We start from the raw sequence: 15,216 nt of genomic DNA, 5'->3' as shown, positions 1-15,216 counted from the left end.
TTCCTCAGTGTCTATAGTTAAGATTATTATAAAAATTTTAGATTAATAATTTAATGGTCTATTGAAAAACACTGAAATATCTTCTGAAACACTAAAATATTATTTTCTGAAAATGCTTCCACACAAGCCTATGTTAAAGATTTTAGACTTAATAACATTAGTATATTAGTGAGACGCTGTACATTAGTGATTCACTCAGAGGTAAAAATTAGTTAATTTCACAGGAGTACAGCAAATAAAACAGTTTTCATTCGTGATAATGTATCTGATTTCCAACTGGGCAGTTTACAATGATTTTCAACCAATAACGATCAAATGAAAATGCTTTTAAACCTTGTGTTTTCTCCAGATTTTCCATCTTTCCCTTACAAGACTTTTTTTTTTCCATGTTGTATTCTTTAAAATTTAGAAATGCTACTGAGGAAAATGAATTTTTTCTCCAAATTTTTCTGGGTTATTTTCATTCTAACTTCAAAATTGTACAAAATATCATAAAAGAATCCCCTTAATGACAACATTCGCTGTCCTAAGTGTTTAATAAATGTGAACATACCAAATAATTTATGTATTACCTGGCCACATCCAGGGGCAGTACATAGAAAGGGTTTGTCATCACTCATATTCCACAGGTCCTTGTATTGCCTATAATAAAACATTCAGAGATGATTAAACATTTTACAGTACAGATTTTAAAATAAATAACTTAAAATGTAATATTACTTGATTTTCATTAAGCTTTTTACCTTTTCTATCTGAATGTGAAATAAAACAGTTTTACTGACATTTTAACCCCATCTTCCATTTTCTTATTATGAATAAAGACATGCAACATGCAGATTTCACATTATAAAAAAAACTGTTAAGAACTCTGATCTATTAGGTTAAACCTTTCCTGTTCAGTAGCATAAGTGCGGAAAGAATGAAATAATTAGAAGATCACCACCTTATTTTATTTTTTGTTTATTTATTTGGCTGTACCAGGTCTTAGTTGTGGCATGCAGGATCTTCAGTCTTTGATGCAGCATGTGAACCTTCAGTTGCAGCATGTGGGATCTAGTTCCTGGGTCAGGGATCGAACCCAGGCCCCCTGCATAGGAACCTCGGAGTCTTAGCCACTAGACCAGCTGGGAAGTCCCTAGAAGATCACTACTTTAAATACCAATGAAATTATGGACAGGCAACTCTCATCAATGTCTGATAAAACCATCAGGAGCAAAGGTGATGGGAGCTTCATAATGGCTGGGTCAGGTCGACAGCATCTGAACTCACAGGTCAGTGTTATGTTAACGTCACTAAAAGTGGGACAAATACTGTGAGTCCCCTGATGAGACAACAGAAAGCACAGGAAGCATTCGTGGTGGGGGGCGGGGTGTGCGGCTGTATCCAAACCTGAAATTTCTAGATTCTACTACAGGAAATAAAAGGAGATAGAGAAAACAGATCAAACACCACTACTGAGATGCAATTAGCAAAATTCTACAGCACAAAAGACCTGGTCTCCTGAAAAATAAATGTCATGGGGAACAAAAGAAAAGAGAAAGTAGAGGGGAACTGCTTTAGGTTAAAAGAGGTTGAATATACCATATTAAATAGAATACAATATGGGGACTTTCCTGGATCCTGATTTAAACCAAAAACTACAAAAAAGACATTTTCAAATCAACATTATTTTCCTACTTTTTGATTTAGACTTGAAAGTTCCCAATTAGTCCTTCCATTAACTTGCAGGTTTTTATTTTGTTTTTGCTTTCTTCCTACAAATTACATACAACTATATTTGACTGAATTAACAATTCTGTAAAATTATTCCTTTTTCAACACTAGTTTGTTAGCCTTTCAGAAATATGTAACCTTCAGAAACCTTTGAGAAAAAGCCCTTCGCAAACAGAGATGACAATTGCTATCATAGTCAGATTTGGGAAGTGCTAGAATATTTCTTTTGGGAAGCAGGACTTTTCAAAGAATTACTATGTTCGAGGGAAATGACCAGAAGAGCACCTAGAATAGAGCATATCTACCACATCCATTTTCTGTCTGAACCTTTTTTTCACCTCATGGGACTAGTATTATTTGGAACTCATTTAAGGAGAAATCAAAACCCTAAAATATATATTTATCTTTGTCATAGTTAAGTGTATTTTGATGCTCTATTAGGAGTATCAGCTGAACTACATACTATATAAATAAATATTTCCTTATTTATAAAAAAAATGAACCATTTATCTAGAAATAACCTGTGAAAATACTTATAATCTACAATATGAAAAATAAAAAAATTTGAAAAATAGCCCAAAATATCAAATATTGCATACAAACCTGGCAGAATTCACATATAACTTGAATTTCATAAGCTGAACAACTTATCACGTCCTCTTTTTCATGGCAAGGACACTGAAAAATGAAGTGGTTTCACACTATTAAATATTTAGTTTTGAAACACTTCTTGAAACATAGTAAAAAATAAAAACACTCAGATAATTACACTCTCTGTAACTACTGTCATCCAAAAACCCACTCACTATTAAGAATCTTTATAATAGAGCTCTGCTCCTAAAATAAAAACATCCATATAAATGCAAAATATATCCAACTCCACCATAAAGAAGGTAAAAGAGAAACATTTAGCTTAGCCTTTAAGGTTGTAACTGAAGGGCAATAATTAAAAGAGTGAAAATCCTGACTTTTTTGAAGTCTGGTGAAAAGACTAGACCTTCTATTTCAAAATATCTATTCAGAAAGCTTTAAATTTTTTCAAATGCAGTCAGTGTGGTCTGGTTCTCAGCCTAATTCATCAGTCTATTTGTTCCTCAACGTAGTTGAAGGAGCTCCTTCTTCCCTAACTTCATAGCTTACTTATCTGATATTAGCTTAAGGACAAGTACAACACTTAAACTACTAGGTGAGTGTCTCATTTTTAAACCCAGCTAAGCAGCAGCAGCAATACTCCATTACATTCACTGAAACCCCATCTAGTGGCGAACAGAGTTAACTATATGCTTATCCATAAAAGCCAATGGTACATAAGAGAAAAAAATTTGTTTTTACATAATTTTGCTTATAAATGTGGTGAAGAATGTTCTGCTCAAAAGAATTGGGTAATTCCTGTGGAGAAATGTACAAATAGCTACAGTTCTGAATCCTAGAATCAGAGATGATATAAGAGATAAGAAGAAGAAAGTTCTCCTGAAAGAAAGAGAGCATGTTAGTTCCTCAGCCATCTTGACTCCTTACAGCCCCATGGACTATTTACTGCCTCCCAGGCTTCTCTATCTATGGGATTCTCCAGGCAAGAATACTGGAGTGGGCTGCCACTTCCTATTCCAGGGAATCTTCCCCAACCAGGGACTGAACCTGTGTCTCTTGTGTCCCCGGCACTGGCAAGTAGCTTCTTTAACCACTAGTGCCACCTGGGAAGCCCCATTAAATATTAAGGAATGAATAAATTGCTATATAATATGAACCAGTTTAGATTATGTTAACTATCTCAATAAACTAAAACTAGTAAGAAGATGCAGTTCATATTGCTTTGAAAAATCAAAGCAATATTTAAACTCAGATAAGTTCAGGAAACATTTAAACATCAAACATACACACAGACACAAAGATGAAAAAACAAAGAGCCTCCACTCTGAGAAACTTTTAGTCAAGCAGAAGAAAGAAAACAGAAATTTCAATACAATCTGGTTAAGAATAAGAGTTAAAATATTAAAAATATAGAAGTAGTGTAGGGAACCAATCTGATACTTATAGAAAAGCCTTCTAAAGGAATTAACCCTTGGTATTCTTTTCTACCCGCCATGACTACTATTCTCCCATTCTACAAAAGAAGTTCCTTACCTACACAGCAGATTATTTTCTAGCCAACCAATAACAATTCCCATTACTTATAATACTATTTCCTAATATCTAGCTGAGGTAGCTGTAAAGACAACAGTCAAAGCACCTTGAGACATAAATGATCATAATTCCTCCAGCAGGCTTAACTGCTATCTGTGTGTTAATCTAACTGAATCTCAAACCTCTAAATCCAGGCTTATCTCCCTTTCATATCAAGGGTGGAAATATGCTTCTAAGAAAGCACGGGAAAGAGGCTTTGTTCAACTATAAACTGTCAGAGAAGACAATGACTGCAGATAGAGAACTGTTACTATAGCACACCGCTCTCAGGCAACCATCTACAATTTATTAGTTCAGTTCAGTCACTCAGTTGTGTCTGACTCTTTGCAACCCCATGGACTGCTGCATGCAAGGCATCCCTGTGCATCACCAACTCCTGGAGTTTACTCAAACTCATCTCCATTGAGTCAGTGATACCATCCAACCATCTCATCCTCTGTCGTCCCCTTCTCCTCCTGCCTTCATCTTTCCCAGCATCAGGGTCTTTTCAAATGAGTCAGCTCTTCCCATCAGGTGGCCAAAGTACTGGAGCTTCAGCTTCAACATCAGTCCTTCCAATGAATATTCCAGACTGATTTCCTTTAGGATGGATTGGTTGGATCTCCTTGAAATCCAAGGGACTCTCAAGAGTCTTCCCCAACACCACAGTTTAAAAGCATCAATTCTTTGGTGCTCAGTGTATTTTATAGTCCAACTCTCACATCCATACATGACCACTGGAAAAACCATAGCCTTGATTAGACAGGCCTTTTTTGGCAAAATCATGACTCTGCTTTTTAATACGCTGTCTAGGTTGGTCATAACTTTTCTCCAAGGAGCAAGCATCTTTTAATTTCATGGCTACAGTCACCATCTGCAGAGATTTGGGAGCCCCAAAAAATAAAATCTGCCACTGTTTCCCCATCTAATTGCTATGAAATGATGGGACCGGATGCCATGATCTTTGTTTTCTGAATGTTGATTTTTAAGTCAACCTTTTCACTCTCCTCTTTCACTTTCACCAAGAGACCCTTTAGTGCTTCTTCATTTTCTGCCGTAAGTGTGGTATTATCTGAATATCTGAGGTTATTGATATTTCTCCCAGCAATCTTGATTCCAGCTTGTGCTTCCTCCAGCCCAGCGTTTCTCATGATGTACTCTGCATATAAGTTAAATAAGCAGGGTGACAATATACAGCCTTGATGTACTCCTTTTCCTATTCGGAACCAGTCTGTTGTTCCATGTCCAATTCTAACTGTTGCTTCCTGACCTGCATGCAAATTTCCCAAGAGGCAGGTCAGATGGTCTGGTACTCCCACCTCTATCAGAACTTTCCACAGTTTATTGTGATCCACACAGTCAACATAGTCAATAAAGCAGAAATAGATGTTTCTCTGGAACTCTCTTGCTTTTTCAACAATCCAGCGGATGTTGGCAATTTGATCTCTGACTCCTCTGCCTTTTCTAAAACCAGCTTGAACATCTGGAAGTTCACAGTTCACGTACTGTCAAAGCCTGGTTTAGAGAATTTTGAGCATTACTTTACTAGCGTGTGAGATGAGTACAATTGTGTGGTAGTGTGAACATTCTTTGGCATTGCCTTTCTTTGGGATTGGAATGAAAACTAACCTTTTCCAGTCCCGTGGTCACTGCTGAGTTTTCCAAATTTGATGGCATATTGAGTGCAGCACTTTCACAGCATCATCTTTCAGGATTTGAAATAGCTCAACTGGAATTCCATCACCTCCACTAGCTTTGTTCACAGTGATCCTTCCTAAGGCCCACTTGACTTCGCGTTCCAGAATGTCTGGCTGGGTGATCACACCATCTTGATTATCTGGGTTGTGAAGATCTTTTTTGTACAGTTCTTCCGTGTATTTCTGCCACCTCTCCTTAATATCTTTTGCTTCTGTTAGGTCTATACCATTTCTGTCCTTTATTGAGCCCATTTTTGCATGAAATGTTCCCTTGGTATCTCTAAGTTTCTTGAAGAGATCTCTAGTCTTCCCCATTCTAATGTTTTCCTCTGTTTCTTTGCACTGATCACTGAGGAAGGCTTTCTCATCTCTCCTTGCTATTCTGTGGAACTCTGCATTCAAATGGGTGTATCTCCTTTTCTCTCTTGCTTTTTGCTTCTCTTCTTTTCACAGCTATTTGTAAAGCCTCCTCAGACAGCCATTTTGCCTTTTTGCATTTCTTTTTCTTGGGGATGGCCTTGCTCCCTGTCTCCTGTACAATGTCATGAACCTCCATCCACAGTTCATCAGGCACTCTATCAGATCTAGTCCCTTAAATCTATTTCTCAGTTCCACTGTATAATCATTACGGATTTGATTTAGGTCATACCTGAATGGTCTAATGGTTTTCCCTACTTTCTTCAATTTAAGTCTGAATTTGGCAATAAGGAGTTCATGATCTGAGCCACAGTCAGTTCCCGGTCTTGTTTTTGTTGACTGTATAGAGCTTCTCCATCTTTGGCTACAAAGAATACAATCAATCTGATTTTGTTGTTGACCATCTGGTGATGTCCATGTGGAGAGTCTTCTGACAAAATGTGGTGCACTGGAGAAGGGAATGGCAAACCACTTGTGTATTCTTGCCGTGAGAACCCCATCAACAGTATGAAAAGACAAAAAGATAGGACACTGAAAGATGAACTCCCCAGGTCGGTAGGTGCCCAATATGCTACTGGAGATCAGTGGAGAAATAATTCCAGAAAGAAGGAAGAGACAGAGCCAAAGCAAAACCACCACCCAGTTGTGGATGTGACTGGTGATGGAAGCAAGGTCTAATGCTGTAAAGAGCAATACTGCATAGGAACCTGGAATGTTAGGTCCATGAATCATGGCAAATTGGAAGTGGTCAAATAGGAGATGGCAAGAGTGAACATTGACATTCTAGGAATCAGTGAACTAAGATGGACTGGAATGGGTGAATTTAACTCAGATGACCATTAGATCTATTACTGTGGGCAAGAATCCCTTAGAAGAAATGGAGTAGCCCTCATAGTCAACAAGAGTACAAAATGCAGCACTTGGATGCAATCTCAAAAGCGACAGAACGATCTCTGTTCGTTTCCAAGGCAAACCATTCAATATCACGGTAATCCAAGTCTATGCCCCAACCAGTAATTCTGAAGAAGCTGAAGTTGAATGGTTCTATGAAGACCTATAAGACCTTCTAGAACTAACACCCAAAAAAGATGTCCTTTTCATTATGGGGGACTGGAATGCAAAAGTAGGAAGTCAAGAAACACCTGGAGTAACAGGCAAATTTGGCCTTGGAGTACAGAATGAAGCAGGGCAAAGGCTAATAGAGTTTTGCCAAGAGAATGCACTGGTCACAGCAAACACCCTCTTCCAACAACACAGGAGAGAAGACTCTACAGCCTATACTGGTAGGAAAATCACTGGCATGAAGAGTACACAGGAGGGTTCTACACAAGATTTAAGAAGTCAGTTTCTTTGGTTTCTCTAATCTCTCTTTTAACTCTTCTTCTAACATTCTTCATCTTCCCTCTCCTCATGATTTACTGCCAAGGTTTCTCCTTTTCATCTTTGAACAAATATTTGAGGGTCTACTTTGTTCTTCACTCTATGCCACGTGCTAGGGACGTAGTAGTGAACTAAGATAGGTATTTGCTCTCAAGAAACTTCCAGGATAGTGATGGAGTTTATACTAGCTAATCAAACATCCAGCTCAGACTCCTCTTTCCAGTTTCTAGGACAATTCCACATATAAACATGTGTATGTTCTTCATATTTTTTCTATTTCACTGCTATAAGGCATTTTATTTTAGAACTCCAAACCTGGTTGAAGGTATACTTTAAATTTTGTTTGTTATAGCATAGTCACAGCAATATCCACTACTAAGTACACCACATAAATGATCTTACATAATTCTAAAAAATAATCTTTAACGCTCAAGGTTTATTTGGGGTTCAGAAAGAGGTCATTGTTATTTCTGGATATTATGAACTAAATTACACTTGCTGAACTAAGACGTTGTAAGAAACTTTATTTTTTTTTTTGTAACAAACTTTAAATTTGCTCTCAGAAAAATACAGAAAAAGAATGAATAATGTATAAAAATACACAAATATTTAATTTTAAAAAAAGAGTATTACAACTTCCTTTAAAATACAATTACCTAAATAAATGCTATGGACCTAACAGAAGCAGAAGATATTAAGAAGAGGTGGCAAGAATACACAGAAGAACTATACAAAAAAGATCTTAATAACCCAGATAACCACAATGCTGTGATCACTCACCTAGAGCCAGACATCCTGGAATGCGAAGTGAAGTGCACCTTAGGAAGCATCACTACGAACAAAGCTAGTGGAGGTGACGGAAATCCAGCTGAGCTATTTCAAATCCTAAAAGATGATGCTGTTAAAATGTCAGCAATGTGTCAGCAAATCTGGAAAACTCAGCAGTGGCCACAGGACTAGAAAAGATCAGTTTTCATTCCAAACCCAAAGAAAGGCAATGCCAAAGAATATTCAAACTACCGCACAAATGCACTCATCTCACACACTAGCACAGTAATGCTCAAAAGTCTCCAAGCTAGGCTTCAACAGTATGTGAACTGAGAACTTCCAGATGTTTAAGGTGGATTTAGAAAAAGTAGAGGAACCAGAGATTAAATTGCCAACATCCACTGGGTCATAGAAAAAGCAAGAGAATTGCAGAAAAACATCTATTTCTGCTTCATTGACTACACTAAAGCCTTTGACTGTGTGGATCACAACAAACTGTGGAAAATTCTTAAAGAGATGGGAATACCAGATCACCTTACCTACCTCCTGAGAAATCTGTATGCAGGTTAAGAAGCAACAGTTAGAATGGGACATGGAACAATGGACTGTTCCAAATTGGAAAGTAGTACATCAAGGCTGTATATTGTCACCCTGCTTATTTAACTTATATGCAGAGTACATCATGTGAAATGCTGAGCTGTCTAGGTTTGTCATAGCTTTTCTTCCAAGGAGCAAGTGTCTTTTAATTTCATGGCTGCAGTCACCATCTGCAGTGAAAAAGCTGGCTTAAAACTCAATATTCTGGGGAGGGAGGTGGGAGGGAGGGTCGGGATGGGGAACACATGTAAATCCATGGCTGATTTATGTCAATGTATGGCAAAAACCACTACAATATTGTAATTAGCCTCCAACTAATAAAAATAAATGGAAAAAAAAAAAAAAAGGGTAGAGTTGCTGCAAAAAAACCCCACAAAAACTCAATATTCAAAAATCTAAGATCATGGCATCTGGTCCCATCACTTTATGATAAATAGATGGGGAAACAATGGAAACAGTGACACTTTATTTTTTGGGCTTCCAAATCACTGCAGATGGTGACTGCAGCCATGAAATTAAAATATGCTTGCTCCCTGAAAGAAAAGCTATGACAAACCTAGACAGTATGTTAAAAAGTAGAGACATTACTTTGCCAACAAAGGTCTGTCTAGTCACAGCTATGGTTTTTCTAGTAGTCATACATGGATGTCAGACTTGGACTATAAAGAAATCTGAATGCCAAAGAATCGATGGCTTTGAACTGTGGTGTTGGAGAAGACTCCTGAGAGTTCCTTGGACTGCAAGGAGATCAACTAGTCAATCCTAAAGGAAATCAATCCTGAATATTCATTGGAAGGACTGACGCTGAAGCTCTAATACTTTGGCCACCTGATGCATAGAACTGACTCGTTGGAAAAGACCCTGATGCTGGGAAAGATTGAAGGCAGGAGGAGAAGGGGACGACAAGGATGAATTGGCTGGATGGCATCACCGACTCGATGGACATGAGTTTGAGCAAGTTCAGCGAGTTGGTGATAGACAGGGAATCCTGGCATGCTGCAGTTCATGGGCCACAAAGAGTCGGACACAAATGAGCAACTGAACTGAAATTCTGCCACATTATGAAATAGTATCAGCAGTCCCCAACCTTTACTGGCACCAGGGACCAGTTTCGTGGAAGACAATTGTTCCACAGATGGAGGTGGAGGGTTAGGGTGGGGGTGGATGGTTCAGGTGGTAATCTGAATCCATGAGGAGAGCGATGGGGATTGGCAAATGGTGCAAAGCTTCACTCACTTGCCCGGACACTCATCTCCAGCTGTGCAGGCCAGTTCCTAACAGGCTGAGAACAGGTACTGGTCCGCAGTTGGGGGTTTAGGGACCCCTGGTAAAATCATTAAATATTAAATGTCATTTTAATGGCTATATAGTATTCCATATAGATCCACAGTGTCATACAGATACAACATATTTATAACTAATTCTCTATTACTCCATTATGTGTGTGTTAGTGGCTTAGTCGTGTTGACTCTCTGTGACCCTATGGACTGTCACCCATCAGGCTCCTCTGTCTGAGGGTTTCTCCAGGCAAGCATACTGGTATGGGTTGCCATTTCCTTCTCTGGGGGATATTACCAACTCAGGGATTGAAACCAGGTCTCCTGCAGTGCAGGTGAATTTTTTACCGTCTGAGCTCTATTATAACTATTCTCTTACTGATTTTTATCATCAGTGACTATTTTTGAGGACAAATCTTTGTGTAATATCTGTAATTATTTCCATTAGATGAACTTCTAGAACTGAAACTACTGTATCAAAGTGAAGGCACATTTATAAGACTTTTAATTTACATTGCTAAACTCTTCAGATACATAACACTGACTTCTACTTTACCTGTAGTGTACAGAAAGACCTCATTTCTCAATGCCCACACCAACACTGAATATTTAACTTTTTTGTTGAATTAGTGGGAAAAAAATTTTTAAGTTGTATATCATGACACACAAATGAGACTGAACCTTTTCATATATAAAATGGTTCTTTGTAATCTCTAAAATGCTTCCTTTGCCCAATCTTTTTTAAAAAATGGAAGGTATCTGACACACGGCATTGTGTAAATTCAGGGTGTAAAGTATGGTACCTTGATACATTTGTATGTTGTAATAAACTGCTACTGTATATTTATTCTACATTACCTGATTATAGTACAATATTGTTGTCTATATCCATCATACTGTACATTAGACCACCACAGCTTACTCCTTTCAAATCTGTATCCTTAAAACATCAACTTTATCCCTGCCTCTTGCCCATTCAAAAAAATAAAATGTTAGTCCAAAATTCTCAGAGGCTCTTTCTTATAACATGGATTTCTGATTATTTACCTCATTGTATTCCTGATCTAGTTCTAACTATGCAAACTACAAATGATGCCCCAAACAGTGAAACGACTTACTCGAGGTAAAAAACGGCACAAGAAATTTCTCCTGCTATAGTCTGTGCCTGCCAGCTGACCAGCTTTGCTATACTGTGCATATGAACTGTCTTGTGTTGCAATTCTTTGCCTACCAACTATACAGCAATTTTATGTAAACCACTTTAAAAAAAATTGTACAGAAAGACTCTCTGGGGACTTGTAGAGTTACTCAACAGACCCATTATCAAATAAAACCACACATAATATAAGACTCCAATTAAAAAATCGTAACGAAGAACACTTTAAGGAAAGATGAAAGGGAGGAAATGGGTTGACATTAACCAGCAAACCATGTCTTAACTTAACATTAATATAAAAGACAACCTTCTAAGGAAAAACACATATAAGGGTATCTTCATGAGAAACAGATTAGTCAGGCCATTGAGGGAGCAGCCTGTCTAAGTACAGAGTATGAGAACCTGGACAAGAAGAGAAAGGTGCTCATGGGGGGAGGGGGGTTGGGCTGCAGAGGAGACTGAGTTAGGTAAGGGAAGATCTGTCTGTGCAAGCAGGGGGAAGTAGTCTGATGTGGGATGTCAGTGCCCCAGAAGGGTGAGGCGGTATCCACGTGAGGTAAAGAACAGGGATGGCACCAGCCCAGGCCAGGATACCAGGGCCTGAGCAAGAGGATACCTACCTGATGAGAGGAAAAGGTCTGGGGGCAATAGGCAATTCATTACATGTAATGCAGGTAATGAATGAATAAGTGAATTTCTCAAGGATACAGTGGATGAAAATAGGCAACACTATACAGAGGATGAAAATAGTCACACCATAATCACACAGAATAAATCCTGATATTAGATGAGATTATAGATATTGGTTGGAGAAGGCAATGGCAACCCACTCCAGTACTCTTGCCTGGAAAATTCCATGGACATAGGAGGCTGGTAGGTTGCCGTCTACGGGGTCGCACAGAGTCAGACACGACTGATGCGACTTAGCAGCAGCAGAGATATTGGTATGAACTCATGACTTTCAATGTAAACATACAGAAACACAGATGATAATATGTATATAAATATGCACATATATTCACATACTTCCTTAGCTGTGTCACTGAGAGGGCCTAGCAACACTGATACCACCTAACCAAGAAGCCCACTTAGCACTTGATGTCAAAATGCCATTTTCAACCAAAAGGAACCTGGGATCCTTGAAGAATTGGTTGATTCCAGGGCTTTAGCAGGAAAAATACATGATGGGCCTTGAATATCTTGTGCAAGAAAAAAGGACTTATTATGAATTTAGCCAGAAAGTGGCTATATCTCAGACAATTTCAGAATCAAAATAAATGACAGTAATAGATATTATAAATAAAATAGGATTTCATTAATCTGATATAAAAAATACATACCAATATAGAAGAATAAACTGAAAGTTTGATTAGACAGGATACTTACGTCCTCTCAAAGTATCTCCGCATAAAATACATTTTAATTACTAAAGGCAAAAGAGTAATATACAGTACAAATGCCTGGCAAACATCACTTTACTCAAGTGATACAAGTTAAAAGGCTTGCAAGGAGGAGGACACAGCATCACTTTCATGATAGTCATGCCACAGATACATAATATGAATCTAATCATGAAGAAATACTACACAACAATACTACACAAATTGAGGTAAATCCCCTCAAAACAACTGGCCCATAATTTTCAAAGTGTCCAAGTCAAACAAAGATCAAGGAACTGTTTCAGATTGAAAAAGACCAAAGAGTCACAACAACTAACTGCAATGTGAGATTCTAGACCGAATCTAGTTGCTATAAAGGACAGACATTATTGGAATAACTGGCAAAACTTAAATATAATATACAGATTAGATAGTAGCAATATTTTGAAATTAACCTCTTGATTTTCATGGTTATATTACGATTTAAGAGGAGAATGTCTTATTGTAGAAAATAAAGTATTTGCAGGAATTGGACATCATGCTAGCATCTTAAAAGGTTCTGAACTAAAAAAAATTAAACATAAAAATGGAAGAACTTACAGAAGGAGCTTAAAGTGTATAGAAATAACATGCACTATCATAATTTACATATAACCATTATATAATTAGTATCATGTAACTTTTAGCAGTAGTTAAGAGAATATACTAAAATATACAGATTCTCAACAATTCTCTGATTGTTTCTGGATTATAACTTTCATATTGTGTCAAAGAACAGAAAAACTGTTCTGTATTGAAAGTTAAGAGCAAACAGAATCATAATAATTTCTGTATCTGACTAAAGACTTGAGAGGTGACTAAAATTTAGACAATTAGCTGTCCTATAGGAAACTCCCTTGTTTAAAACATGAAATGTAGGTTAAACATTTTAAGATAGATAATATTAAACATATTAAGATAGATAATCCTTTACCCTGTAGTATCAATATTCCCATGCCATTTTGAATTATATTATTCAAATGATATAACTGATAAAAATATTTGCTTTTCTTACATCTCCTATCAAAAACAAGTAAAAAGGAAATCACTTCATAGAAACTAGTATGAGCAAATGAATCTTTGAAAACAAAAGTGGGGGAAATGAATCAGTTTCTGGTGGTTAATTTCAAAAATCACTAGATTCTAAAATATGAATTTTACTGATATTCTAGTTATAGAACTACAAATGTTGTAACCTTTACACTTAAAGCATGTATTCAAGCTTCAAAGCAGATTTCTAAAATACAGATAATATTTCATGTTACATATGATATGCAGAATTCTCAAACATTTCTAATACAAATATATTTTATGAAATTTATTTGAAGATATTTGACTATTTGTACCTGATACTGCATTAAGAATAAGATATGTTTCCTGACCTCAAAATTAGTTTAGTAAGGAAGGCAAACAAGTGAAAATAGTAATACTAATTTAGTGATATACATACAATAATAAAGATATACACAGGTGCTATGGGAATATAAGGGAACAGGGAGTATACTAGGGCTGGTTACCTTTCTTCCCTACCCATAATCCCCTCTTAGAGCCAGAGGGCCAGCAAAAGGCAGTCCTATATATTTCAGGTAAACCAGGAAAGACATCTGAATAAGTTAGGACAATCAGATTACCTCTTCAGGAAATGTGTAAAAAAACAAAAGTCAACCAGAGCTATACATTAGACATTTAAAATCATACTCAGGATTCACAGACACCTTCTGTTCTGTGAACACCTTCATGTTCCATACTGATAAGAAATTAATGAAAGCCAGAATGGAGTAGGTACAGAAAACAGAGACAAAAAACCATGTAGCCAAGATGAGTGAAAAGTTTCTATGAAGCCTGATGATTTCTGTGACTGGGTCAAGTGAGAATCTTTTGTATTCTGAGTATAAGCTCTTCTTTTCTCTAAAGTTAAATTTATCTGAACTTCTACCCCGTCATTAAGACAAGTACCTAGTCAACCCTGGAGAGAGAAAGGATCTGCCAAGGATACTGAAGGAAGTAATGCCTGGACTTAAGTCTTCTTAAAGAAAAAAGAGATGATGTTTTGGGCAGAGGAGATACCAGAATACACAGAAGGATCGCCAAGAACTTCTAATGGCTAAACTATGGGATATATGGTTGAAGAAGAAGAGAGCTGGGGCCAGAGCAGGAAGCAAATTTCAAAAGGCTTTTAGTACCTGAGCAAGGAGTCTGGAGTCCAACCTCATTCCCCTATCTGACCCCTACCCTAAGGTTATAAACTATGGCCCTGTGCCAAAATGTTAAGAAAGTTTTTGAACTTTCTAAATAGTCGAGAGGTGTGTGTGGGGTGGGAGGAGTGGAGGAGAAAAAGAAGCAAGAGACTATATGTGACCCCCATAAAGCCTAAAATCTTACTATCTCGCTCTTCAAAGAAGTTTGCTTAATCTTGTTATTAAAAATGGGAAAATTCATGTTGAGGTTTGACAGAAAATAACAAAATTCTGTAAAGCAATTAAAAGATAAATTTTAAAAATTTAAAGAATGAAATTAATAATAAAAAATGTAAAGATTTTAAATAGGTGATTTAGATCATCAAAGGGACATTTTTGCAACATCACTAATAGAAGTGTGGAGGATGATTAGTGAGAGTAACACCATGCATA

At 37.1% G+C, this 15,216-nt stretch overlaps 1 protein-coding gene across 4 annotated transcripts in view; it reads right to left on the bottom strand.

Moving 5' to 3' along the window:
• The window catches only part of ATF2 (activating transcription factor 2), a 77,634-nt gene that overhangs the window by 50,945 nt on the left and 11,473 nt on the right, over positions 1-15,216 (bottom strand). For all 4 annotated transcript variants that reach the window (XM_061135457.1, XM_061135456.1, XM_061135458.1 and 1 more), the window contains exons 3-4: positions 2,317-2,391; positions 573-642 (exon numbers count right to left, since the gene is read on the bottom strand). In XM_061135457.1, coding sequence (XP_060991440.1) covers positions 573-642; positions 2,317-2,348 — 102 coding nt within the window. In that variant the 5' untranslated portion in view covers positions 2,349-2,391. The remainder of the gene's footprint in view (positions 1-572; positions 643-2,316; positions 2,392-15,216) is intronic.

The sequence above is a fragment of the Dama dama genome, chromosome 33 (assembly GCF_033118175.1).
Source record: "Dama dama isolate Ldn47 chromosome 33, ASM3311817v1, whole genome shotgun sequence".
Taxonomy (NCBI): Eukaryota; Metazoa; Chordata; class Mammalia; order Artiodactyla; family Cervidae; genus Dama; species Dama dama.
This window is presented reverse-complemented; position numbering and strand designations above follow the sequence as displayed.